General features: G+C 41.1%; 1 protein-coding gene across 1 annotated transcript in view; it reads left to right on the top strand.

Moving 5' to 3' along the window:
* thada (THADA armadillo repeat containing) overlaps positions 1–27,524 on the top strand; it is a gene marked incomplete at its 5' end in the record, with an annotated part of 92,585 nt that overhangs the window by 51,914 nt on the left and 13,147 nt on the right. The window contains 7 exons of the mRNA XM_083897242.1: positions 4,016–4,119; positions 7,136–7,218; positions 14,139–14,524; positions 20,245–20,369; positions 24,547–24,619; positions 25,419–25,569; positions 25,652–25,768. Coding sequence (XP_083753368.1) covers positions 4,016–4,119; positions 7,136–7,218; positions 14,139–14,524; positions 20,245–20,369; positions 24,547–24,619; positions 25,419–25,569; positions 25,652–25,768 — 1,039 coding nt within the window. The remainder of the gene's footprint in view (positions 1–4,015; positions 4,120–7,135; positions 7,219–14,138; positions 14,525–20,244; positions 20,370–24,546; positions 24,620–25,418; positions 25,570–25,651; positions 25,769–27,524) is intronic.

The raw sequence follows: 27,524 nt of genomic DNA, 5'->3' as shown, positions 1-27,524 counted from the left end.
CGCGTCCACACATTGCCTAACCCCTATTTGGTTTTATGCGAATGCCGATTTATATGTTTCTTTGTGCATGTGTTTTACTGGACTGAACCACGAATTGGCGTGCAATTATTTGCACTTGCTTCGCGCGGGCATGCGTGCCTGTGTGTGTGTGTGCGCGTGCGTGCGTGCGTGCGTGCGTGCGTGCGCACTTGCTGCCGCGTGTGGTCAGTCTGTGGTTGCGGCAGTGGGAGGGACAGCAGGGCAGGCTGATAACAGAGTCTGAAGGGACCTCACATCCACCACCACTATTTTTACCAGGTCCAAAAGAGGAATAAGGCTCGTTGCAACACACAATCATACACACATTTTAATGCCTCACTAGAAAACAAATCAAACAAATGTTCATATACATGTGAACAGTTGTTTGATTTCTTCTACATTAAATTGCAAACCCAACATCTAGAGGGGGGAATGTTATTGTAGTCATATATTACAGGTAATAACTTAATATTAATGATATATTATAGAGAGGTCTCAGGTAAAATTGGCTTCTCTTACTAATAAACCTCTGCTATCATATTAATATCATTTAGAGCAGAAAATATATTAGTATTTAGGCCAATGATTTTTAAAAAATCCATTCAACATTGGTTGTTTGGCCCCTGAAGTGCAATCTAATGCATGTAGGTCAGAAATACTGGACTTTCACTGACTGCACGTTTAATTTTCTTTAACAATAAGCTAATTCAGTTTTTTTATATAATTTCAAGTATGTGTACGTTTGGTTAAAATTTGAAATCATTCTCATGACAAACGTCTGCAGTTGTAGTAGTTGTGGCAGCTCTGTGCTGCCGTTTTATCTTCTTCCATTCATTTAGCTTGATCCAATCCCAACATCTCCTCCCACATGGGGTGTAGTTTAGTACTCTCTGTCTTTTTTGGGGGAGGAACAGGGAGGCTGCATTTTCTATAAATATTCCAGTTTTCTCTGCACTGGGCTGGATTGAGCTGGTTCAGCCTCCCAAGCCGGGACTTCCCAGCCCGATGGATGAGGTGTAACTGTGGAGTGCATGGAGAGGAAATGAAGACATAAGGCTTCTGGTTCCAGTATGTTCTGGTTCAGTGATGGAACCAGAGCCTGGTGTTTTACATATGGTTTGAAGTTTTATGGAGGGAAAACAAACATGGTGCAACAGTGCTATATAAGAACAATATAAAAACACATATGTATGCCTTGTTATCCGGTGACAACACTGGACACAATGTTTTACATAATTCTACCTTTTGATTAAAAAATTGTTCAATCAGTACTGATAAACATCCATGAGTGAATCAAAAAGATTGTTGTTGAGTTTAATGTCATGTCAAAATTGATCTGAATTGATCTGAGGCCATATTTGATCATCCTTGTTTTTCTTAATCTCAAACCCTCCACTTAATTCAAACCTATTTTTTTTGGATTTGTACATTAATGCCAGACTTGTATTGATGTTATTTTAGGTTGTATTATTGTATTTGTATCATTCATTGTATAACAACCCAGTTGATGGTACAATGCTGGAATAATTAGCTTTTATCTTGTTCATCAGAGGATGCATTAAGAGATCACTGTGTCAAACGTGTAGCTCTCGCCACAGTTGAGCTATGATATGGAAATTGGCCAAACCTGGTTCAAGCTCACACTGAACATTCCTTGGAATGTTTAGTTTTGTGGAATTTAGAGAAATGATTGAGAGTAGAGGGAAGAGACTGGTCCAAGTGTGACCGATTCTGCAGAACCTGTTTTTTTGACAATGGAATTGCTCGGGTTCAGTATTTGGTTTGGGTTTCAGCTCCAACTCTGACTCCTTGTTGGTGGAAAAGCCCTTAGAGAGTGACGGCGAAAGAAAGACGGATATAGGGGTGTGGAAGCTGTTTGTGTGAGCCAGTGGGTGTTGCCTGGGTGTGGAGACTGCTGGAGAAGAGAAGACGCTGGCCAGGTCTCAGTGGCCAGGCTTGGTGCTACGTGGTCGGCCTGGTTTTTCCCCACGTTGCCTTCCCTGCATGGCGTAATGAATGGCTTCCTACTGGTCTGTGGCCGTGGCCCCGGCTTAAAGAGTATACTTACCAAGGCCCAGAATACACACCCCAGCCAGCCAGCCTGTGTCCTGGCCTCTGAACACTCCCAACCACCAGTCCACCTGCTACAAACTAGTGCACTCTCACTGTCACATTAGCCACAATGAAAAGAATGATTTGATCTTCAATGGGAGAGTGTTTTGATCATCGCTGTCACCACAAGCTGTGTAGTCTAATGTCACACATGTATTTCACACGGGTTAGAAATCGAGTACAAGAAAGGCCGATGCTCTGTAACAGAAGGGATGATGTTCACCGTCTCCCCTTAAAGGCAAAGTTGGGTTTACCGCCTAGTAGTTTTTAAAATTACTTGTCTGGTTGTCGGTCTCCACATTATGGTTACGTTCACGTCTATATGTTTTAGTTTTAAAACGGCATTTAAATGAAAACAATATCCATCCAGATGAGCATTTTAGCCTTAGTAGTAATCAATGTTGATACAAACACATCTGGAAATACTTCTCATATGACCATTCACATACAGCGAGCCAGTATAAATAGGAAGTTAGTCTTTTTGTAGTTGGTTGCTTAGTTGCAGGAAATACAGCAAATTAGAAGTGGCAATGGCTGAAAGTAAGATTGGGGGTTTTCTGTTCTTGGATATTGAAAATGTTACTGACAGTAAGCATTAGCAATAATCTGCATCTGCCACTAATGAGAACTAATAAGAACATGGATACATCATCATTTCCAATGTTACCATCTGTGACGAATGCTGCCCCTGGATTTTCAAACTAGAACAGGCCAGTAGCCGTTTTAAAAATCTGGAGCAGCATAAACATAGTGAATGCAACGTACTCTAAATGAAACATTTGCCTTTAAGTCAACAACATTTTCCCAGAAGTTTCCAGTTCATACAGGACAACAGCTGGGATATACCAAGACATCAGTCTATGACAGGGTTAACATGCTACGACAAAAAGACAGAGGTCATGTAGTGAGGCAGGTTGAAGCCAGTATTTATTTTTGCTTTGTGGTTAATCTCTTACCCACGATGCTGAAGGAGTATTAACCTTCCCATTGTTGAAGACTTTTGGTTCCACTATTTGTGCTTTTTTAACAAGTGACTGTATTTGTCGCAACATTTCGGAGAAACTCATCTGGCTTATGTGTGAATGATGGTGCTTCCTGAGTTGTTTAGATTCTGATTCACAATGTCCCCGATTTTATTACATTTTGATTTTGATTTTGATTTAGTATTTACTGTTTAAATTATATAGATTTTTAAAAGAACTTATGCTGCAAATTTGATAAAATGTGGATGTATGTAACCTCTCAAACAAAAAAAAATTACCAAAAAGTATTTACATTTGTGCAGTTTTTATTCATTATGACCATATAGTGCAACTCTGCAGTACAGTTGTAGATGTTAATGCAAATTCTAAACCTGTTAAAGTTAAAAAAATAAATAAATAAATATCCATCCTACAATGGCATCAGACATTTTAAAGTAATTAACAAATTGTTCAGTAGAGGACGCTGTGAGCGCAGCTTAGCCTGCACCCATGCCCTCTTTACTCATCAGAAGAAAACAGTGATGTAATGTAGATTTGAGGTTTCAATGGAGGGCATAAACTAAGAAAACTGTTCTCCTGAGTGAACAATCGCAACACCAAAGCCGATGAAAAGTGTCATGGAGAAGTATTTCGGGTTCTAGGTGTTAGATTAACAGTTCGTGGTCACACAAGACGTTTGTATTCATAGTCTTGCGGGATGTTGATTGTCTCATCAGATTTGCACACAGGAAACGGGAAATAACAGATTGATCTAACGATTTTATGAATATCTTATCTGATCTTCCGAATAAAAAGGTCTATGAAATGTAAAATGCAATATTTTAATCTTTTTTTTTTACCCAGCCCTGTTAGTGCTCATGCACAAAGGTTTAACTGTGTGTACTGCATTTATGTGTTTGCAGGTGCTGTTTCTCCTACGCTCCTACCAGACTGACTCACACAGACCCCTGCCAGCAGGAAATGGCATCAGCAAGGCCCTCACTCAGCGCATGTGGCTCGCGTCTCGGTAATCCTAGACACACTCGCACACACACACACACACACATGCACAGATAAGCATCCTTCCCTCACTCCCAACTCCCTCACCAGAAGAATAGCTCCTTGTCTCAGTGTCCGTCCCCTCCTTGGCTGTGTCCGCTTCATGTCCTGCCCAGGCTTTGATTTCAAAGAGACCGCCTGCCGTCCCATCCACACACCCGCACACACACCTCTGGCCCTCTCACCCAAGACCGAGACCTTAAGATGGAGCACAGATATTGCCCCCACCTGCCTGAATGAGGTCAGGCCCAGGTCTCCAGAAACACTGGGTTTCTGAGTTCGCAACACAAGCCCGGCTAGCTCCGCTTGGTTACACTGATGAGCCTTTATTAAAATGACGGGGTGAATTCTTGCTTACCGGAGCACATCCACAGAGCAGTCTGTTTGATCATACGGCTCCACACAGCCCAACACCCACATCCAAGGACATCGCAGGTCAGAGGTTCTCTGTTTTTGGGAAAAAGAAATCTGCCTTTTCTCGTCCAGAACACCACTAATTTGAAGTGGTCACCTTCCAAAATGGACGGAATGCATTGTTCAAATGGTGAGAGTCACAGTTTGGTTTTGGCCTCACACTCTCTCTGTGTTGTCATTTGGGACTTTTCCTGGCTCAGAGAAGGTATCGACGTAACGGTGACTGCCGGCGCTCGTTTGACTCACTGCAGTTGACTTAGTGGTTGGGTGGCGATGCAGCACACTCATTACTAATTAGAACATCCCCACTGGATTACTTGGAGTGTGATCTGTCGATTCAGTTTTACATGTACATAAATTGAACTCGCATTCAAACACACGCACACTCTTTCTTCAAATGACTAATGTGTAAGTGTAAGTGTGTATACTTGTAATCTCTTTCGGCATAAACACTAATAATGAAGAACCTTGTTTCTGAGGAAGTGGTTGAGTTTAGGCCTAAGATTTGAATCATAGTTATGGTTAAGGGTTAGACTCTGTTTAGACTATCCAAATAAATGGGAGTCAATGCAGTGTCCTAAGAAGAATAGTTGCACAAACCTGTGTGTGTGTGTGTCGTGTGGATGTGTGCGAGGGGATGTGCGTGTTATTAATATCTGATGAAAATATGACGTCAAGATCACACACTGTGTCCCTTGTTCTCACACTTTCACAGCTTTGCGGTTGTACACTTGACTGAGTGCACACACTTTGCTCTGCCCACACATGCTACTTCACTTCAAATACACACATTAGGCTGCATGCATGTAATTTCTCGCAACATCCACAACTAATCTAACAGTAGTAATTCTTCTGTGAATTCAATGAGTCGTAGCGTAAATAGTTCATTACTTATATTAAATAAAAGTAATTGATTATATTTACAAAATGACAGTGAACAAATACAACTGGTTCCTTGATCGTTTGCCTGGGGGCATTTCATGTGATGGGTCCACCATCTTTGCTTCAAGGTCTCGCCACAAGTGGAGACATTGTCCTGTTAAACATCTTCTGCTATAAGCTGTTGACTCAGTGATGACAGTAGGTTTTTGTTTTGAGTTGTCAACATGATATGATTGCAATTGATCATCCAGTCATGTGCTAAGAAAGATGTTGCGCTCATCTGTTGTTTATATATGTGTCTCTTTAAAAAAAACAAATTTGGAAATGTCAGAGATTTGAAATCTGCATTTTCAATATCCAATGTCCAAGCGGGCAGTCTTTACAATGATTAGATATAATTGAAATATGATGGATTACCTTAAATATTCCACTTACTTTAGTTTAGGTTGTTTAGTTTAATAAACTGATAAATAAATTAATCTTAGCAAGAGAAAAGATGCTTTGTTTCAGATTTAGCTACTAGTACGAGGGTAAGCTGAAAAGCTCACAGGCTGTGGAGTAATACCAGAGCAATGAAATTCATGAAATTAATTCTCTCATGATACTAACTGCATGATTGATAGGTAATTGAGGACTTTGAATATGTGGTGTTACCAAACATCTGCAGAAATAGGGATTATTCAATTCAATTTTATTCGTACAGCACTAGATCACAACATGCATTATTTCAAGGCACTGTACATATTAAAGCTGAAACCTTTACAATATTATAGAAGTAAAAGAAACCAAATAATTTAACAATGAGCATCAGTGGAGAGAAAGAAACTCACACCGACAGAACCAGACTCAAAAATGTGCAGCATCTGCCTCGACCGGTTGGGGTGAAAGAAAAAATGAGGGACAAAAATGGGAAAGATGGAGATGAGGTAGAGACAGAAGGGTTAAACCAGGAGCATATATAGAACAGTTGTATCAAGTTATAGTTTAGATATGATTCCTAAACTAGGGATGTACGATGCTCCAGCTTTATCAACTGTGCAGCAGTTGGCAGGTGAATTCAAGGGGTAGGGAGAACCTTAAATGTGACCCAAGATCCAAATGTCCTGCCACAGACACCAACCAAGAAAACACCAGTTGTGTTCACCACATGGTGATGGATGACAGACATTTGACCATTATCGACAGCCCCATGAAGAAGTAAAGAACATTTGGCACAACCAGGCGTTTTCACATTAGTGCTGACATGCTAATACCATGGATGCTTAATTTGCCATAATCTTCAATGGAAATGTTCGTTTAGCTGTTGTTAATTCAAACAACAACAGGTCAAGGTCTGATCAGGTCAAGAACATTAGCGGAAGAGATCACATTAAATTGTAAGAACTCACAATCAATGAATTCATTCAGTTTTGCATCATCAGTGACCTAATTCAGTAGTTTGGGGGTAAAGACATGAGTCTGTTTCTGAACAGTTTAAGTGGAAAATAGATAATCAATGACTGGAGGCTGGAGTGTGACCTCAGTAACTCTGTAAGAATTTTCCTTGAGGAGCCTCCATTATAAAAGTGAACAAAAACTTTCATATTCAAAACGTTTCCTTTGGTTTAGTTTGCTGTGTCATTCACATTCATTTGTTGGATGAAGTTGCTAAAAGGAACACAATGTTTTGGTTGTTTTCACTTTTTTAGACATAACAGCTGTGTGGTGACCAGAGGAGCCTTTCTGGATGTGTTGGTTTGCCTGTGTGGTTCGAAGATCACTCTTTTGGAAGGTGAGTAGTTGCTGTGCGGTCACCAAGTTACACAAGATAATTTCATGTTTAATTTAAAAAAAAAAAAAAAAACTACCCAATTTCATGGAGCAGGGGAAAATATATATATATATATCATCATCCTCTCTTTCTATTTATACTCACTTAATTTGACAAGAATTTGATATGAAGTTTTCAAGAAATGCACCAGTGTCCAAAGCAGCTTCTTAACTCCTGCAGGTTAATCCACATCTATATACTTCAATAGTTTCAGGTACTTGGAGTATAATTTACTAAAATATGGCTGAATGCAGTTTCCAAGCAATCCAAACTCATCCTGTTAGGAGTCCACATCTGACTTTGCAGAGATCACCTTTCACAAAGCAGAATGACTTAATGTAGAAGAATCATTTTACCTCAGAGAGCAGTAAAAAAAAAAAAAAACTCACACTGTAGCTACTAATGGGAACCGTGTAAGTGTATCAGTGAACTGAGAAGACTGATTAAAATCTAAAATACAGTTCTTAAAACTGTAAAAACCTAGTTAAAGTGAGAACTGAATGTAGGGCAGGTGAAGTTAAAACTTACAGTTCAATAATAATGTTGCTCTTGGCTCAGTTTTTCTCACAGCTTTCCCTCTCTTGTTGTTTTGATCTTCACAAGTTTAACTTAATAAAAGTTAATTCTAATAAATAACATCAACACTTAACAGCGACTATTTATGTCACTGATTCAGGGGGTGTTAACTGTCATAATCCCGTGTTGATTGAAACATATTTGAAAGGTAATGGTCTGTTGGCTTTTTCTCTCTCTAGTTTCACATAAGTACTCAGGCAGACTTTTGCTGATGTCAGCCAGTTGCTGGGGAGTTTCTAAACTCAGGAAGCAGCAACTGTGTTCCCTCCATTTGCTGCGAGTTTGACAACGTGTACATCTGAGCAGACAAACGCTGCAAACGTTTGTTGGCATGGCTGTCGGCGCTGATCTCTATTTAGACGGATGGCTGACAGAAGGCTTCATGACTCGGATGATTCAGAGTAAAACCCCCCCATTCCCACCCCCCCATGCATACGTGTGCATGTGTGTGTGTGTGTGTGTGTGTGACACTATGGGAGTTTATATCTGTGTATGTGGTGTGGTTGTGTACGCACATGTGCGCAGAGTGGCGGGGGTCTGCACAGCGGAGGAATGTGAAACCAAAGGAGAGCGATCTCTGACAGATGGTGGGATTGTGCCTATGACCCAGTTTATGGAGGAGTCCTGTACGGAGAGGGAGAAAGAGAGTGAGAGAGAGAGAGGGAGAGAGAGGAGGGGGAGGCACTTAATGTTTTCGGTTGGCCATGTGCTGAGCACATGTTCGCCTTGACAGTGGAAATACCGAAGATTTCTCAAAACAAGCCTGTAGATTGAGGGCTCAGCCTGGCCCGACTTGGCTCTGCTTCTTACATAACTAAATAAGCACCCTTTAGCTTACACACCTCTAATGCCTGTCTATTATTATCATAAGTCTGTCTTTGGCTTAATTTCTCGCCCTCTCTCTGGTGGGGTTTCAGATGTCTTGTAAAGCTCTTAAGAGTGCTTGGCACCAGGGCCAAAGGTGAACAATTGGCTTTTTCAATATTACTTCTTCCCCTCTTTTAACTGGCACCCTGTATTATACAGGAATTGTGTATTTACCGGCTGATTCTTCCCCTCTGAACACAGGTCTGTGAGTGTTTTGCATGTGCATGTGCTACTCTGGGCCCTGGGCCTTTGATCCACGCGGACTCATAAAAAAAAAAAAGAAGCCCCCACCGTTCATTGCTTCATCTCGACCTCCGACAGTCTTAGGTTTCTTTGCCAGTAAAATTAGAAGAAACTATGAAGAGAGAAGAACAGTTAATTTGCTGGAATTTAATGTGCGTTATCAGATAATGATGACAAGTCACTGTTCTTCTGTCTGAGAATCTGGAATCGGTCTCGATTCATTTCCTGTTGAATCTTCTTCATCTGATTTAAAACAAAAACAACAATTGGAAAATATCAGGGTGGTCTCTCTCTCTGTAGCTCATACATTTGATCATTACAAATGATGTTGGTCTTTCCAGTTCTGTTGTAATGTAATACTTGCATACTATATATGCACTGGATATTATTGATCGTTATAGACATAACTCATCCCCACACAGGCCATGATGGACGACTGTGCTGCAAAATCCACAGTCTCTAGTCTTTTTTGCTAATCATTCAAAGTAAAATATGGAGCCCCCAAAGTGACATGAAAAAAAAATGACGAGGAAAACAAAAATGTAAATCTCGAGTTTCAAAGTCGAGATCTCAAATTCAAAAGAAATTATGAAAACATAAAATAAAATACATTTTTATTAATTGTTTTCGTCATTTTTTTTTTTTCAAAAAAATTTCGAAGAAATTATTATAATTTTTTTTCCATTATTTTTTTGAAACTCGAGATCTCGACTTTCAAACTCGAGATTTCAAATTTTTTTTCTCCTAAAATTCTCTCATGTCATTTCGGTGGCTCCGTAGTAAACCGTACAAACAAAAAATATAAAAATACATTCATAGTCCCATCAGTTTGGCTCCTATACATGTGCAATATGTCAGGATCTGATTGTGAGATGGTCTTGAAGAAATCCTGTCCTTGAAGTGTAATTTTCTTTAACAGAGAAAAAAAAAAAAGTGTGTTGCCATAATTTGACTTGTAGTATCTTTAGCAAAAGCGATTGATGTTCATCTGTGACAGCTCGGTAAGCCATATTCTTCCATATTTGGATGCACTCATTTAACTTTAAAGATGTGATTCTTGGTCATAAATATGCACTAACCGCCCGCTGCAATCCAGTGTCGAGAGGAGAACCGTGTATGCAACCGCCTCCTTTTCTGACTTCAGGGTGTGTTTTTTTTTTGTGTTTTTTTTTTACTGTAATTCTGTTTTCTGTTGAAATTGTAAAAAAACAACAACTCTGCAGTTGAAAATAGGACATAGCGATCTTTAATTCTCTTTGGTGGCAACCTGTGATGAGGTTCTACAGTGTCACAAGCCAAAAGGAAAAAACAGTGCCCAAAGGAAAGTGAAATGGAATTAGAGCTTCTAGAATAAATCAAATGAAAGCATAGAGAATTCTTAAAATGTGATTTTATTTATTTTTTGTACTGTGCTCTCAAAGTAGTCCTCCCCCTCTGTTGGTACACTGCCTTTGTCGTCATTTACTTAAGTGTAATTTTGGTCAGAAAAGTAATAAAAAAAAAAAAAAAAAAGGTCCTCATGAATCTGTCAGCTACTGTGCCTGGCAGACAAAATAGTCGTAGCTATAAATACACACATAGAGTATATATACATTTTGCATATATATGTGTGTGGGTGTGTGACTTTGTAAAGACTGAGTAATTAGAGGGAGGGACCCCAGCGAATTTTAAAACACTATCAGCATTAGAAGGAGGTCAGCTCTCTCTGTGGCAGGCAGACACGTGCACGCACACACACACACACACACACACACACACACACACACACACACACACACACACACACACACACACACACACACACACACACACACACACACACACACACACACACACACACACACACACACACACACACACACACACACACACACACACACACACACACACACACACACAACACACACACGTAGCGTCTGGGGCTTGTTTTTCACAGTTTTGGGTAATGATGGTGTGGAAGCTGATGTGAAATCCAGCTGTGTGCTTGCATGTGAGAGCATGTGCAAGTGTCTAGTTAAAGCTCTCGCTCGACGCAGCGCCTTCGCTGTCAGCGTGGCTACGGACAGGGCTAATGGAGAGCCAAGAAACTTACTGACACACACGCATCGACACTCTCGTACTCTGTGGTACGTTTGATTTATTTTATAGAACTTGCGAGCACACACACACACACATATATATACCTCAGTCATATGGGATGTATTTTTAAAACGTGCAGTGTTAAAATGGTGGTGTCGTTGGGTGGGACTTTTCGGTTTACAGTTTAGTTTGGATCCTTTTTCTTCCTTCATCCGAACTGATTCAATAACTTTTCTGGGGGGAGGATGGGCCTGGGTAAGGTTGGCAAGGTCTATTTAAACCAGATGTTGTGGTTAGATTTAGTTTAAATATTTGACCTGTACTATAAAACACGCCATTACATGTAAAGCACTTACCCCAGACCTGTGAGCAGCACATCATATAAGTCTGTTTTTCTTAAGCTGTGCTTTGCGTTTGTCTGTGAACACTTTCTTGGTTGTTTTCCTAGCACTATATCAGAGTGCAGTTTCATTTCAGGTGTCAGACTGCTAAAAACACCAGTTACAGTTCACCCCTATGGGAGCAAAATAGTTGTCGAGATGTGTCACTCATCTGAAAAAGGTGAGGTTTTTCATTTCTGTTTCTTCTCTTTCCAAACATTTCTGAAACGGCACATCTTGCTGTGTTATAAAAACTGTCCACTGACACCTGAACCAACATTTTTGAACACACAAAGCCTGACAATGTTTACATTGTGTTCCCCTGAGCCAGGTTTCATTACAGAGTCCTAAAATATCAAATAGTAACCACAACTCGCTGGAGCCTGGACTGGGTCCAGCTGCAGGTTTGCACACGAGCGACACAAAGAGACACAAGTGTAGTAGACACAGATTTAAATAAACACAGCTGGGGCAGAACAATGGCTACTTATGATCAGACATGAAAAATTGCATGAAAATCACAGGAACCCCAGCCGAAACCACTCCCCCTCCTCTGCACACTATTTTAATAAAGAGCATAATAAAAACAGCTCTCCACACGTACACTATGTTTTTCTTCTTTCTCTCCCCAGTCGTCAACTTAACCAATCCTTTCTTTCACTTCTTTTTTTTTTTTTTTCTCGTGTCATTCTTTTTCTGTCTGTAATGAATGTGGAGTCAGTCAGTTGAAGGGTTTTTTTGCTGGGCCTCCTCGCTTCTTGATTTGCTTCCTTCTACCGTTTGTGTGTCTGCATGTGTAGTGATTTGTCTCTTGCTAGGAGTTTGCAATGAATCAGGACTACAGAAATGCAGTTATATTTAATGGCAACATGCTGTTTCTACAGCCATTACACACACACACACACACACACACACACACACACACACACACACACACACACACACACACACACATCATGTTTCTCTCTTTCCCACTATGACAGACAGCAGTTTTCTCTTTGACACGCTCCCATTCACCTACAGTCGTCCTCCTCCTCTCTCTCTTCCCTTCATCATTGGTGTCATTACAGTGCCCCTGCCCCCTATTATAACCATTAGGCCATGCTTATTTGGCCCGGGACCCCCCTTTGAGGATCAGGTTCCATAGTAACCTGGCCCATCTCCACAGTAACCCAGCCCATCTCTGGAGGAATGCAGCATTTACCACTCTTTTGTCAGGCCACATTTTCGGTGGCATTGCAGGGCCAGATTGAGTTGCAGTGGGCTTCATAAGCTCCTCTGTGTGTTTGTGCACGCGTGCGTTTGTGTGTGTCCGCGTGCATGTACGACTGTGTGTTAAACTAATTGAGTCGGCTGTCAAAGCCCGGTCTGTGTGGAGTCTTGAAGCTGTACTGTAGGGAGGAGCACAGCTTTAGAATGGCATTGGGTTACTCTATAGCTGCCCTACCTCTGGATTATACTTAAATTTCAGGGGAAGTTTGCGTGTGTGTGCGCGCATAATAGTGTGTTTATTTGCGTGTCGATCACTCCCCAGTGGTGTATGTTCACAGGTGGCTGGCTTGGCACAGCTCCTGGCACTGCTCCGGACACTGACGTGGCCCTTCCTATAAAAGTCAAAATAGCAAGGCACAGAGGACACTGGCTTCTTCAGTCTGGCCTGTTGTCTGCATCTGTTTGCGTCACTAAGGACCGTGTGTGTGTGTGGAAATGGACATACATTTAAAGAAAACAGAATCTGTGGAAATATCTTGAAAAACAAACATCCCATTTATTGTCAGTTGACGTAAGCTGAAACTTTATCCACCTTCATAAGGGAAAAGGTTAAGAAGTAAAACTGAGGTTTTATTTTATCCCTTTCTCAGACATTAACTGAGTTTATTGACACATGTATGGTATGTTTAAATGAACAGCTTTTTCGGCAAACAAACATACTTCTATTGCATTAAATACTCCTTTATGCCTTATATTAAATGTGGATATAGGATAGGATGCTTAAACTTTGCATGGTTTAAGCATGGTACAGTGATCATTTGATTGAATAAATGTGTTCTCAGCTCATAAGTTTTTCGAAAGCACATTGGTAAAGTTAGGCAGATATCACAATTACCAAAAAAATGACTTAGGCAATTATGCTATTAGGCTAATGATATTATGCAAATCATCTTTTTAATCATTTTAATAATAATAAGGATTTTTGGCAGGGTGATTGGACTGCTGTGGTTCTTCATCCTTAAGGTATTTTGACCAAAGCATGTCACAGACATGTTCATTAGGACACCAGGGAACTAGGATAACATAGAAATAGGGTATAATATGCCTCCTTTAAATCTTATTTTGCCATTAAATGACTGATTAATTGATTCAGTGATCCTCATTAGTGTGTTGCTGCATCTTCTTGATCCATTCTTTTACCCATGTTATCACTAATTCATCGTCTCATCATAACTGCTGTTAGTTATTTTTTATAGAATTTGACACCAATTGGAGTAAGGTTCATTGCAGTGATTTTGTAAAATAGACATCGTCTGTTTTGTTTTCCCAGATGTGTTTACAATACAGTCTCAAAGACATTCAGGGAAATAAACTGAAAGAAAAAAAAACATGGCGCCAGTCAGGGCTTAGATTTTAAAATACTTAAGATAAATATTTAAACTGCCAAAATGTGTGTAACAACCCCAAACTACTTTGTCCTCATTCTATTTTGACATACTAAGATGAAGATTTGTCTTTTTCCAGATTCAGAGGTCGCAGAGCTCCGTCAGAAGACTCTATCCCTCCTGATGGACTCAGACCTGGTCATCGCTGACCCTTCCTCTCTCAGCCGTGGGCCTGGCGTTACCCATTACCTGCTCAGCCTGGCGCGGGTGGCCCTCAGTGCCACTGTGGAGATTCCTGAGCTGTGGAAGGTCCCTCAGCTGACAACGCAGCTTCTCCAGCGTCTGCTGCAGTTCCCACAGTATGAGGTGAGGGAGTTGGCTCTGCAGGAGATCCTGAAGAGGCTGAAGCAGCAGCAGGAGGAAGAAGAGGAGGAGGAGAAGAGACCTCAGTGGCTGGATGAGACCACCATGTCTGACCTGATTGGCCTGAGTTTTCACGAGACGCACCCCCAGTGTCTGGCCAAGGTGGGAAAACACACACACACAAAAACCTTTATTATAGGTGCATTTGTCTGTGTGTTTTTTGTTTTTGTTTTTTTGAGAGAGCGAGAGAGCCTGTATACTTGTCTGGGTGTTTTATAGGTCTAACTGTGCCTGTGTGTGCAAGCTTGTGTGTGTCTACTTGTTTATTTTCCCTCTTAAGGACCTTTTCTGGCATAAACACTGCACCAGTCAGTCCTCATGGAGACCAAAATCTGGTCCTAATGAGGCAGAACCTAATTTCTGAGGAAAAGTTTGGGACTAGGAGTTGAATTGTGGTTAGGTTAAGGTTTGGGTTTACGCATTAACTGGTTACGGTGACGATCAGGGATAACACTTTGTCGTCCAAATGAGTGGAAGGCATTGCAGTGTCCGATAAAGAATAGCTGTACAAACCTGTGTGCATGCAACGCACACGACAGACCATAATCACTCGCACAAAGATTAACATTCTCCAAAAGCTAAATATAATGTTCTTATTCATCACATTTTACTGCACCGCTCTGACTCTCTTGCTCTAAATTGATTAAATGTCCAAATCCTATCTTGAGGAGGATTGCGTGAGATGCTAATCGGCTGCGGGGGACATGCCAAGCTCACTGGCAGTGAGCTGACTCTCTCCCTCTCTCACACGCACACTCATGTTCAGTAGTTCTTCCCCTCTGAGGAGTCTTGGAAGGGAAAGTGCAGCCAATTTCCTGTACAGGGACAGAAGGTTGTATTTCACTGTGTTCGTAAAGCTTGGACGGGCAGCCAGCAAAGCAGACCTGCTCCGTCCAGCTCTCTTACTCCTGTCGTTAACACTTCACCAGAACTGACTCAGTCACCACTGCCGGGACTTTGTATGATGCATGCTGCTGCAAAAAAAAAATTTGTGGTTGTTCACCAAGCACTGCTTTACAGGCTAGCTGTGTCTCGACCCTGTTGAGTGGAGCCTCCCCTCTACCAGGGGCAGCAATAGGCCAAGGACATAGTGTTAGTCTCCTATTATTATGGTCCAATGTGTGAAAGAAATCAATCTGTCAAACATATGCTATGAGATGACTGAATTAGGAGACTGGCAGGAAAGATTGGCCCTGAAATAATACACGTTTTAAGCTCCAGTGTGGAGCCTCTGTCACCCCTTGTTGATTTCTGAGTAATTACCAGAACATTATGCGGTTTATGACCTAGTTTTTCTCCTCCATCCAAACAGTGAGAGAGAGAAATAATTGTTAATTTCGTACTTTGCTAAGTTATCTATTATGTATCTATCTTTTAACGTAACATTCGTGATACTTATTTGGAGCTACGTGGTGAAGGAAACAGCAGCAGCTGTGACTGATCATGCAAGCACTCACGGAGAGCTTGATGCTGTTGGCGGAGCTCATATTTTCAATATTTTGGACGGCCAAAATCATGATTGGGATTGAAATATGATTGTGAAGTTCTGCTTAATGTCCAGGTTTATTTTTAGCAGTAGTATGGAACGTTGTGTTTTCCGCTGCAATGACCCTGTATGAAGCTGTTGTAGTCGATGTAACATACATTTGTTTATGTTAATACGTTATAAAATACAGCTTTACATAAGTAGAGCATTTAAATGGGTGAATCTCAAGGCTGGCTGTATGCACTAGATTATGCCAGATATTCTGCTCAATTTTTTAACAATGGGCTCTTAGGGTGCTTTCACACGTACAGCATTTGGTGCGCACAAAACGCTGTGGTTCGGTTCATTTGCATAGGTGTGGATGTAATCTCGGTCCTTTGGTGCGCACCAAATCAACCGCACCGAGATCTGCCTGAAGGAGTGGTCTTGGACCGCTTTATCCGCCCTACTTTGGTACAGTTCCTCTGGTGTGAAAGCAACCACACCAAATTGGACAAAACGGTCTAGTTTAATGCATTATGGGTATGAGATACGGGATAACCCCGGAAACCTCAGCGGCACGGTTTTGCGCCGTTCTCTGCTCAGCTTCAATCCCCACTGGGCGCGTTACGGCCTTGCGAGCCAGCCGTATTCACACAAGAAGCCGCGGCGTGCCAGGTGGAAATGCTCACATTGATTAGAGTGGCAGTGATCAGCTCCGGTGACCACTGCGCCCGGTAGAAATCGGGGGTTAGTCTGGTTCCGGTGCCGATGGTCTTCGTGGTCTATTTTGGTTTGTTTAGAACTATGCATATGTGAAAGCAAACCGTACCCACGTCTGTTTGCTACATTGTAAAATTGTTCTGACTGGTGCGGACCAAAGCAATCGAACTATAGGTGTGAAAGCGCCCTTAAATTATGACAGAAGTTATTTATAGTTAATAACTGTTAATCTTGAGGAGGTATGTGTAACAAAGACACCCATGTAAACCCAGATTGCTCACACAAGGCCACACTTGTCAGAAGCCAATGAGTGATAATCAAGAACATGGTAAAAAAAAAATGGAGCTCATTCATCCCTTCACCATTTGCATCTGGACACCAGGCTTCTCATTTCAGACATTGGAAAGATGTAATCAGCAAAGTTGTTTTTGTTACGTAATAAAGTGAAAATCAACCAATTAACTTGATATTTTGACTTTGTTTGGTGATGATGCCCCACTAGTTTCTCCTCTCCTCTGTTTTCAAATATCCAGCTATTGTCAGAGAAAACAGAAATCCATGTCACACTGCCATCATTTTGAAACAAATTATTATAATAATTTGAAAATGTTAAATGAATATTTTCAAACATCATCTTCCTAAACTACAGCCAGCTCATTATAGTAACACTAATCTTCACTCCATAAGTTGAAAACACTGTTCCTTGTTCACTCTATATTATAAAGAGCAGTGTAAATAGGCACTTTAGACCAACATAGTATAAAGTACACATTGTGATAAGTTACTGAGACTAAAGCTGAAACTCTGGGAAGAATTTTGCATCCTGAGCAGCTGATGAAGGCTGCATGGAAATAAAGAAACTATTCTTCTGATATTGTCGTATAAAGCTTGTTGGTCCTTGTGCAAATCTGCTCCGACTTTTTTCTTCCACTGCTACCAGGAAAAGAGCGAACAGATTTCTTCATGTGTGTTTTTGTTCACCGTTGGTCATAAAAGTGGTTTATAGCGACATTACCGCCAACAGCTGGACTGGTGTTGTGCAGTAGACCATGATTAATTGTGGGAAGGCTGAATACCTTTCCGAAGCAGTGTTGGGGATAAATGTGCATCAAGTGTGGGTTAAGTGAATTTCATGTCGGTATATTTCAGACCTGAGACACACCTGCCTGCACAGTGAGCGCATGTAAACGTACACCCCTTACACATGGGACTATTAAGTCACATAAAGTCATGTTAAGTCTGTCTAGACCATCTAACAAAAGTCGTCTGTTGTGTTTTTTCCCCCTTTTCTTCAACGCTTTGAGTGTAGTGTGTTAACGTGCTGAGAGCGTTCGCTGAATGCATTCACTAGCACTGTGTTGATGCTGAAAGAGAGAGGTTAACGTTCTTGGAAGAGCTTGTGTGACGATGTTGTGAGGCAACTTTTTCTCTGTTTATGGTGCGATTACTTGTCATCAGATCGCTGTGATAAAGATGTTACCTCTTCGTCTTGTCACGCTTGTATTTACCGTGATATGTTTTGTTCATGTCATGTAGTAAATTTAATTTAGTAAGTTTCCTGCCTTACTCTTTGGTCAAGATCTCGTCAAAGGTCTGACATGAGGCTGTCAAGACTGCTAAGGCAGAGAGAGTCGTGTAGTCTGTGTTGGTTCATGTAGGTTTGTTGTCGCTGTTTATTTGCATATTACAGACATGAAACTCCTCTGTGTGTCTACACTTGAGTTGGCGTGTGATTGTATATTTGAGTTGTTGGGCAGTCGAGTGTGTTGCAGGACGGGAGCTCATTAAAGCGGCTTTTAAATGTCAGAAGCAGCGGAGATGTTCAGACCAGCTGTGATGGAGCCAGCAGCCGAAATACCTGGCAGACAGACGAGCAGATGGGTGGTGAAAAAAATCTGGTCACTAGCAGGGGTTTGAAATGAGAGAATAATATCCTCTAGAAATAGAAATAGGAAGGGAAAAAAACATCAGATGTTTTTCATGTTAACTGAAGCATTGATGCAACTAACGGTTTGATGAATGAATAATGAATTCTGATCAATTCATACTCACGGGAATCCAAAAGAGATGGAGGTGAGATATTGCTGGATAGTTAGAAGTTGTCTGATTGTTTTGCACTGGTATGTTTTGCTAATTTAATTTGAATTGATTGTTAAAATGAGTCTGTAAAGTAACACTAAACTTTAAAAAGAGAGGCACACATACGCAGTACACAAGTACGCTGGTTATTTGTAGCGCTGCTCTTTTCGTTTAATAAACAGACCGCTACAGTTCGACTGTAGGTGCGCTAAAAGAAGCTAACGGAGCTAACTGGTAAACGTACCTGGACTCCAGTGTCGTGGCACGTAAACATGACGTCATGTGCGTCTTTTTCCGGTCAGTCGTCACGGAAACCTGTCATGCGTTAACCTATTACAGAGCACTAGTTTAAACGAAAGATTACCTACATGGAACAGTCGTCAGAAAACCTTCTTATGAAATACAATTCTGAGTCAAAAATGACATTTTAGTGAACATTTATCAAGTTCTGAGAATGCAAACCTGTAAACTTGCAAAAGGAAGTCATCATTGGCCGATTAAATAATAATCAGCTGATCCAGATTATCGGTCTAATTAATTGGTCTTCCTTTGTTGTGATGTCCATCACAGTGTTCCAGATGCTACTTGTTGGTGGAATAGTACAATACAAAAATATTTTGTAGCCCTTTAGAGTGTCTTGATGATTCCCTATAGGTTTCATGGTCAAAAAACTATTTTGAGTGTAGCTTTTGAAACTCTCTACATGACTCAATGAGTCTTTTATAATATTTTCTGTGATTATGTTTAGTTTAAAACGTTGTTCCTTAAACCTAATGATTATTTTTAGGTTGGCAGAACCACAGAGACAGCAGACTTTTAATCTCCCTCATCCTTTCATTCCTCATATGCACAAATATACAGTCTCATACACAGATGTTTACACGCAGACACTGAATGCACCCACTTGCCCTGCTCTCCACCCACACAGATCCTGTAAAGAAAGCTTTATTTTAAGGCTCTAATAACAGGTTGGGGACCTAGAACGAAATAATAATCATTGAGATATGCAGCAGGAATGTCAACATGTGTTCTCGGCTGGATGTGTGTTTTTAACAGGGGTCTCACGCTGTGGAAAAAAAGTATTTTCCCCCTCTCATCTGACTCGGTCAGCTGCCTCCTTCTCTGGAGGAGTGACCAGGCAAAGAAAACAATACAGAGAGGGGGGAAGCAGTGATGGGTGATGGACAAAAAAAAACAAGGTTCACTGGATGACGCTTAAAGGAGTGTGTTCCCAGGGGTAGAGAAATGGAGAATATGCCCTCAGTTGCACACACATGCATCCAAGTGTGCATGTGAGCATGGCAGCTGTGTGCCCATGGTTAGGGTGTGCGTAGGGAGGATCTGATTGGTGTGGTAAAAATACCCTTGGCGGCAAGTTGCCAGCCTAGTGCAGAGAGGGACACCAAAGCTGTGTTGATGGATGGCCTTGAGGAACTTCCCCCACCTGTGTGCATGCGTGTGTTATATCGTATCTCTCGCTCCTCTGACACTCTGTCTTTTCCCTCCCTCTGCCTCTCCCTCTCCCTCTCCCTCTCCCTCTCCATCCCTCTCTCAGGTCCTCCAGGTGCTGTGTGTGTTGAGCTCCAGTGGTGAACTCCTGTGGCGGGATGGGGCTCAGATTCTGTCCCAGGAGGAGGTCCTTATGCATCTCCTCACTCTGGCTCAGAACTCTGTTCACAGGTCAGAGCGCTCACACTTATGTCTCATGTTCTTTGACATCATCCTAGACCTATGATGTAATATTTTCTTGGTTCCATTTGATCAAAGAATTAGGCAATTGATGCGTATGCAACATGGGATGCAATTTTTTGATTTAATACTCAAGCATTTGTGTTTTAGACCACCTTAAAAACTGGTCATGACTTCATGACCATAGTTATTTTCTCTTTCTTTATATTTGCCCGTATCCACTATCATAATCAGAATTCTCAAGCAGGCCCCTCAATACAGGAGCACTATGGATTCATGAGCAGTGTATATATAAATACATGAATTAAAGTATTTAAGTCTTTTAACCAAACACAATACCAAATACCGAACCATATACAGTAAAAGTTCTTTCTTCTCTTTTACATCTCTGGCAGTGAAAATTCAGTGAATCTTTGAATGGATCTGTGCCACAGGTGCACCCTTGGTGAATTGCACTGGGAATAATACACAACACCATATATGGACATCCTGGGTGTGTGTGTTTATAGGTCCCAGCTTCAGGCTTTACAAAATATGTTTTTTGTGTTGTTGAGTCAAAGTTCTGATTCTTTTTATATCGCATATTCTTTTAACAAAAACAGGAGTAGCAATACTTGTGCAGAAGTCACAAAATAGGCTTATAAATTCAATCTAATTTTAAAAACTTTAAGTATTTTCTGCTTAGGTATAGTTGGAGAAAACCGAAAAACAATAATTTCAGTCTGTAGTGACTTAAAGGTTGACCTGTTTCATGTATTTATTATTTAGTTTATACATTATTTCTATTGAAAATACTGTATATCATTCCACTGTAGTGCAGGCGTAAAATGTAGATTGTAGACACAGACCATTAATGTTGTTCAATAACTGGTTACTGAAGTTAAACCATCTTTTGTATTATTTGTGACCATGAAACGGTTATATTTTATCAGCTGAAAGAAAGAAAGAAAAATGAAAATCTGCGAAATATATGGACCCAAAAAAAATTGCCATCAGCTGCCCTGATCTCTGAAACATCAACCAAAGAAAATCCCATATCATTTGACCTGTTCAAGACTGAGCAGCAGAGTTATTGGGCTGGAACAAGAATCACTATTTACAGACAGAAGAGCCGTGACAGAGAAAACACAGATAGCTTCAGATACCACCCACACACTACACCACCAAACACAGTTGTTCGCCCTCAGGCGGGAGATACAGATCGCTCACTTTCAGGATAAAAAAAAAATGCCATGTCGAGCTCCGTGCCAGCATTCATACGACTCATTAATGGCTGTTACACTTTTTATTTGCTCTATGTAGTCATTTTAACAAATGGTTCACTGTGTTTATTCATTGAAAATTGTGTTTGGTATGTTGGGGGTGATGATGTGCAGTATGCTGCTGTGATGATATGTTGGATCTTGTGATGTGCATGACTCACACTGATGCTTAAATATACATAAATTAGGTTCCCAACAGAAAAATAAAGTGATTTAATTGCAGCTTGGCAGGTTGAGATTAACTGACAGCAACAACCCCACAGTTGTTGTGGCTGTCAGGCAACTGTCCAGAATCCATAGGGACACACGGGTTTGCTCTCTGCACTTTGCTGCTGCTCCTCTGTACCTGGTGTTATTCATAAACTGCGGCAGTATTTATTTAACCAAATGGTCTCCCGGCTTGAGAGACTGGTGCTTTTTTAGAGTAAGTAAACAAAGAAATGTAATTGTGGTTGAAAGCTGATATTTCTGCTCCCCAAAAGCTGTCATCAAAGTGTTATGCCTACATTATTCTCAAATGTCAAACCTTTACTTTATTGAGAGCTTACACGCTCATGAGTCACAGGCCCCCTCTACCACAAACTGATTTGGCACATACTGTGTGTGTGTGTGTGTGTGTGTGTGTGTGTGTGTGTGTGTGTGTGTGTGTGTGTGTGTGTGTGTGTGTGTGTGTGTGTGTGTGTGTGTGTGTGTGTGTGTGTGTGTGTGTGTGTGTGTGTGTGTGTGTGTGTGTGCGTGTGCGTGTGCGTGTGTGTGTGCATGTACTGTAAGCCCTTTGACATGCATTGACAGACACACACACCTTCATTGACAAGCCACCGCTGTACGTTTTCTCACTCCGACAAGAGAATACAGGCTTGAATAAGTATTGGATTACAAAGGCTTTTAGCCCTGTAAAGCCTTTTCCTGGCCACAATCTCTGGACCCGGGGATCCTCTTTCCCTTTGGAGTGGCCCCAGGGTTATGATTAGAGCCAGGGAGGGATAAGATTGGGTTGCTGGCTGCCCTTGTCTAACCATGTGATTGAATGGCACTGGTGCTATTGTGATCTATAATGCAGCAGTGAGTACGAGCACACTTCTTTTGTGGACTGTAAGTCAATACAGTTGAGCGATGTTTGTGCGGTTGACCGCGCCGGAGTGTTATGTCTGCATATTTCTGTCAGAACCCCGACGCAAGTCCAAGAGAGAGAGTAACAGGACTCCGACAGAGATTCTATGCAACCTGGGTCCAGCACAGTTAATATGAGCTGTAGCGCTTGATTTGATTTCCTGTTTACCCTGATTGTACATGTGCTAGTAAATGCTCATTAAAACAACATTGTTTAGCATAGATTCAGTGTTTTAACACTTGCATCATTTGAGCTGTTCTCTACAAATACAGTGTGATACAGTTGCACTAAAAGCATTAAAGGGGTCATATTATAACATATTTCTGCAAGTTACACTAGTTCCCTGGTGTCCTAATGAACATGTCTGTGACATGATTTGGTCAAAATACCATAAGGATGAAGCACCACAGCAGTTCAATCACCCTGCCAAAACAGCCCTGCAGGCACATTGCTGTCATATATAACATGTATCCACTGGACAGATAAATCCTCTGAGGCTGGAAGTTTGTGAAGGACTCTGTGCTGCACTGTGGAGCCAAGAATAGAACTTTTAGCTGACTTTGCAGACTTACGGTTTTAAGATACCGTTGCCCTCGACATTACTCTCGCGTGTTTAACGGACAAAGTGAAGCTCTGCAAGACAAAATTCAAAGACAAATTCCAGGAATTTAGTGCATTGTGACGTCCCAATGAGCGCAGAAGTCAACATTGCGTGTTTGAGGACCTCTAGAGTCCCAAATATAAGGATTTAAATGATTTAAAAGTTGATTTGCATAATATATATATATATTTTATATATATATATATATATATATATATATATACAATACTACAAACAAACAAAATGTTCTTTGTACAGTGCCAAATCACAAAATGCATTATCTTTACCTAGTAAGGCAGAAACACCTTACAGTATAGCCACAGTGTGCACAGTGAGTGAATGGAAACAGATATATGACTCTGACAGGTGAGAAGACTGGATGACACAATAATTGTCCACAGGTGATGATGTCATACAACATCTTGTACATCTGTGTGATCTTTTGCAAGATCTTTAACAATCACAAAAGGCTAGAATGACACTAATATGTAGAGAAACAGTCAAAAAATGTAGTTTGTATCATAGGCTAGATTGTGTGCAAGGAGGAAATCAATAGTCCGGACCCTCCACTCTCTCTTTCTGTTAATAATCTGCAAAAGAATCTCCAAAATGTAATGACTTCCACATAAATCTGCACCCAGTTGGTCTGACCCACCTCAGCAGCTTTATCTTCAGTTTACATGTATGTATTTCTGTGTGTTTATAAATAGTTTGTTTATACCTCACTGCCAAATCTCATTTTGTTTATCACTAACAACATAAGGAGCATTTAGACAAATGTTCAAAGGGAGAAATGGTACTTAAAAAGTGGAAGTGGAAGTTGGATTGGGTTCATATTGTTGCAGATTGACTCACATAATGGATCCAGTGTGTAATAAAAAAAAAGAAGAAGAAAAAAGGACCCACACGCTAGTAACTATTGATGGTCATAAGCTAATAATAGTAGCCTATAAATATTTACCATCTGTTACCCATCAAAGAAAGTAGATCCATATTTTATTTTATGCTTCACCTCAAATGAGCTTGTAGCAGCATAACAAGAAAGTTTCCACAGAATGGCTAGAGCAGGATATCTCACTCTCTCACGATGCTAATATGGCAACTGAAAGCTTTAAAAACCTCTTTTCTGATAAGGGCAATGTCAAAAAAAAGTTAGACATTTGGTGACTAAAGATGATTGATTTTGTGTTTCAGTGTGGAGCTCCACTGCGCGGCCCTAACCTTGGTGTCTCAGCTGGTCGTTCAGCTGGTGAACGCTGACCCAAAGGTAAAGACTGATGAACACTGGGCTGACATAAGATTCAGGAGTGCATTCTGCTTACTGTCTTTACCACAGAGTGTAGTTAGTGTTTGCCAGACTTAAGCACTAAGAGCTGTTAGAGCACTGGTGAATCATAATGACAAAGTGGAAAACACACCTTTGTACCCTAATGGCTTTTAAACGCAGATGCCACTAATAACACAACTAATTACAGTGAATTACAATAATTACTGAAACAGACATTATTAGTGCCATTAGCTCCACCTGTGCTTTTCAAAGTGTCCAAAGGTGCGTGAATCTGATTTGCAAAAAAAAAAAGCAGAAGAATCTTAATGAGGTAAAGAGTGTTTGAGAATTAGTCTGGCAAAAGAGACGTGCACTTTTTAGTTTTGATCTGATTTAAGCAAACTCTGACTGTTGCTGTGTGTTATTGGCTATGGGTTGATTCAGCCTCTTTACTTATTCTCCTGTGTTTTTCATCTTTTTTTTTAATCACATTACTTTTTACTTTTTTGTTTTTGCTTCAAAGATCAGTTTAACTGGTAAAAACACAAAAACATAAAGTTAACATTAAAATCAAGCAACCTGTGTCAACCATGGTCATATACAGTTAGTCACATTATTTCCCTACAGGGAGCATTTTCTATTTTGAACTGGAAGGTAAATACACTCAAGCGATGTTTTTCTGATGTAGTGTGCACCGATGTAACACTGTCCACTGTATGATACCTCAACAATAGGATTATTTTCATTCTGCTATGCTGTGATCGATGTTAAAATCAAATGCTTTTATTAACATTTTTAGGGTGCAAGGACAGTGTCTTCCTTATCTCAGTGGGGGGCGCTTGTGTGCTCATGCTGCAGCGAGGAGCAGCCAGTAGAGGTGAAGCTGATGGCCGCTAAGGTGTTGGTCAACTGCACAGACGCTCTGTTGACCAGCAGTCATCTGCCGCTGGGTGAGTGTCAAAGTATGGTAGATTGGTGAAATTAAATTTTGAGCTGAGGATCCTGACTATTGAGTGTGTGTGTGTATTTCAGGTCTGTCCACTACAGTGTCCCTGTGGAGGAGTCTGTTCCTGTTGTTGCAAGATGAAGACCAGGATGTCCGAGATTCTGCCTCTGACTTCATTGCAAATGCACCAGCACCTCTGCTCAGTAAGAACACACACACAGTACACAACTCTTGTAACATGCATGTGAACAAATTGGCTAACTTGCGATTTACATGCACATTGACTCGGATACAAATACTTATCGAAGCCGTGTAGGACCACGATGATGTCACATACAGCACTCAATGATGATGTCACAAGGTTAGCACTCTTTTATGCAGCAAGACGACCTGGGTTCGCGACCCGGTTGGAGAACAAGGGCTGTTCTGTATGGAGTTTGCTCTTTGTTCAGTTTGTTTGTTCTCCCTATGTGTGGGCGGGGTTTCTCCGGGTTCTCCATACTGATGGGAATCGGTATCTGTCCGATACTTGTCAAAATCACTGGATATTATATCGGCAGACAGAGTCCTCCAAGTGTGTCTTTAAAAATGACTCGGCACAAAGGTGTCGTTAACAGTTTCATGGTGTAAAATGATTGTAGCGGACTAATATTGGTAGATAGGAGTTTGTGATATCAGTATCTGACACAAAAAAGTGGTATCCCCCCTATCCCAAGTTCACCGGTTTTCCCCATAGTCAAAAAAACATGCAGATTCGGGAAATTGGACGGATTAAATTGACCATGGCGACCTGTCCAGGGTGTACCCCGTCTTTTGCCCTATGTAAGCTGGGATTGGCACCATGTGGTACAGAATTATGAAATTATATATTTTTTTATAAACAACACGACAGACACATGCTGATGTTGCAAGCAGTTCATGACATCATTTTGTGGTAAGGATGGTGAAGCGTTCCTGTAATGAAGGGCACTAATTGTAGTTTGGCAGTTGGGAAGCAACAGTGAAAAGTGTGTGTGGTTGTGCGCCTCATTGTTTTTGGGAACGTGTGAGGTCAGTTCTCTTTTATAAGAATGAAATCATGCCCGTCCTTACTTAAACCTCAGGTGTAAAACCAAGGACAGACGGCTGGCACCTCTCAAACGTCCCTCCAAAAACAGCCATCGCGCTACTTCCTGTCGTCACTTGTCACCGCACACACACTTCCTGTATTTTGCTATTTTTCTCTCCGTGCACCGCCCTTATCGTGTCTGTTGCCACACTGATAGTGATCTCATAGCATAACATGAGATAGAAAAAAAAAACATCTCCTCAAAAGTCTCTGCAGCCCCACATGGAAATGCAGCATATGGATGAGTGGGCAGGCAGAGTCATGAGGGAAGTCTCAATGTCAAGTTATTTCAACTAAAGGCTAAATTGGACTCTCCATGTGTGTGTATGTGCCTGTGTTTATGTGCATAAGGCCAGACGGCCTGAGATAAGCTGTCAGCTGGAAATCAGATATAAGCTGAGCAACGTGACTAAGATGGAGAGGTTTTCTCTCCAACAGGAAGAAAACACAATAGGCATAATTACACACTGGGTGTCCACATGTGTATGTGGGACTTGTCCTTTCGTATGGGGACAAAAAAACAAAAAGTCCCCGTAATGTAAATCATTACATTTTAATGTGAGGACGTGTCTCAAGGTTTGGGGAAAAGCAACTGGAGAAGACAGCGGCTGAGATTACAGTTTGTGTGTGTGTGTGTGTGTGTGTGTGTGTGTGTGTGTGTGTGTGTGTGTGTGTGTGTGTGTGTGTGTGTGTGTGTGTGTGTGTGTGTGTGTGTGTGTGTGTGTGTGTGTGTGTGTGTGTGTGTGTGTGTGTGTGTGTGTGTGTGTGTGTGTGTGTGTGGAGGCACAGTGTGAGTCACTTACCGTAAACCAGCCTACATTTCCTCCTGGACACACTGTGGGTAATGAGTG

Source organism: Microchirus variegatus, assembly GCF_963457635.1.
Source record: "Microchirus variegatus genome assembly, chromosome: 11".
NCBI lineage: Eukaryota > Metazoa > Chordata > Actinopteri > Pleuronectiformes > Soleidae > Microchirus > Microchirus variegatus.
Note: the sequence above shows the minus strand (reverse complement) of the source record. Positions and strands in the feature narration are given on the sequence as shown.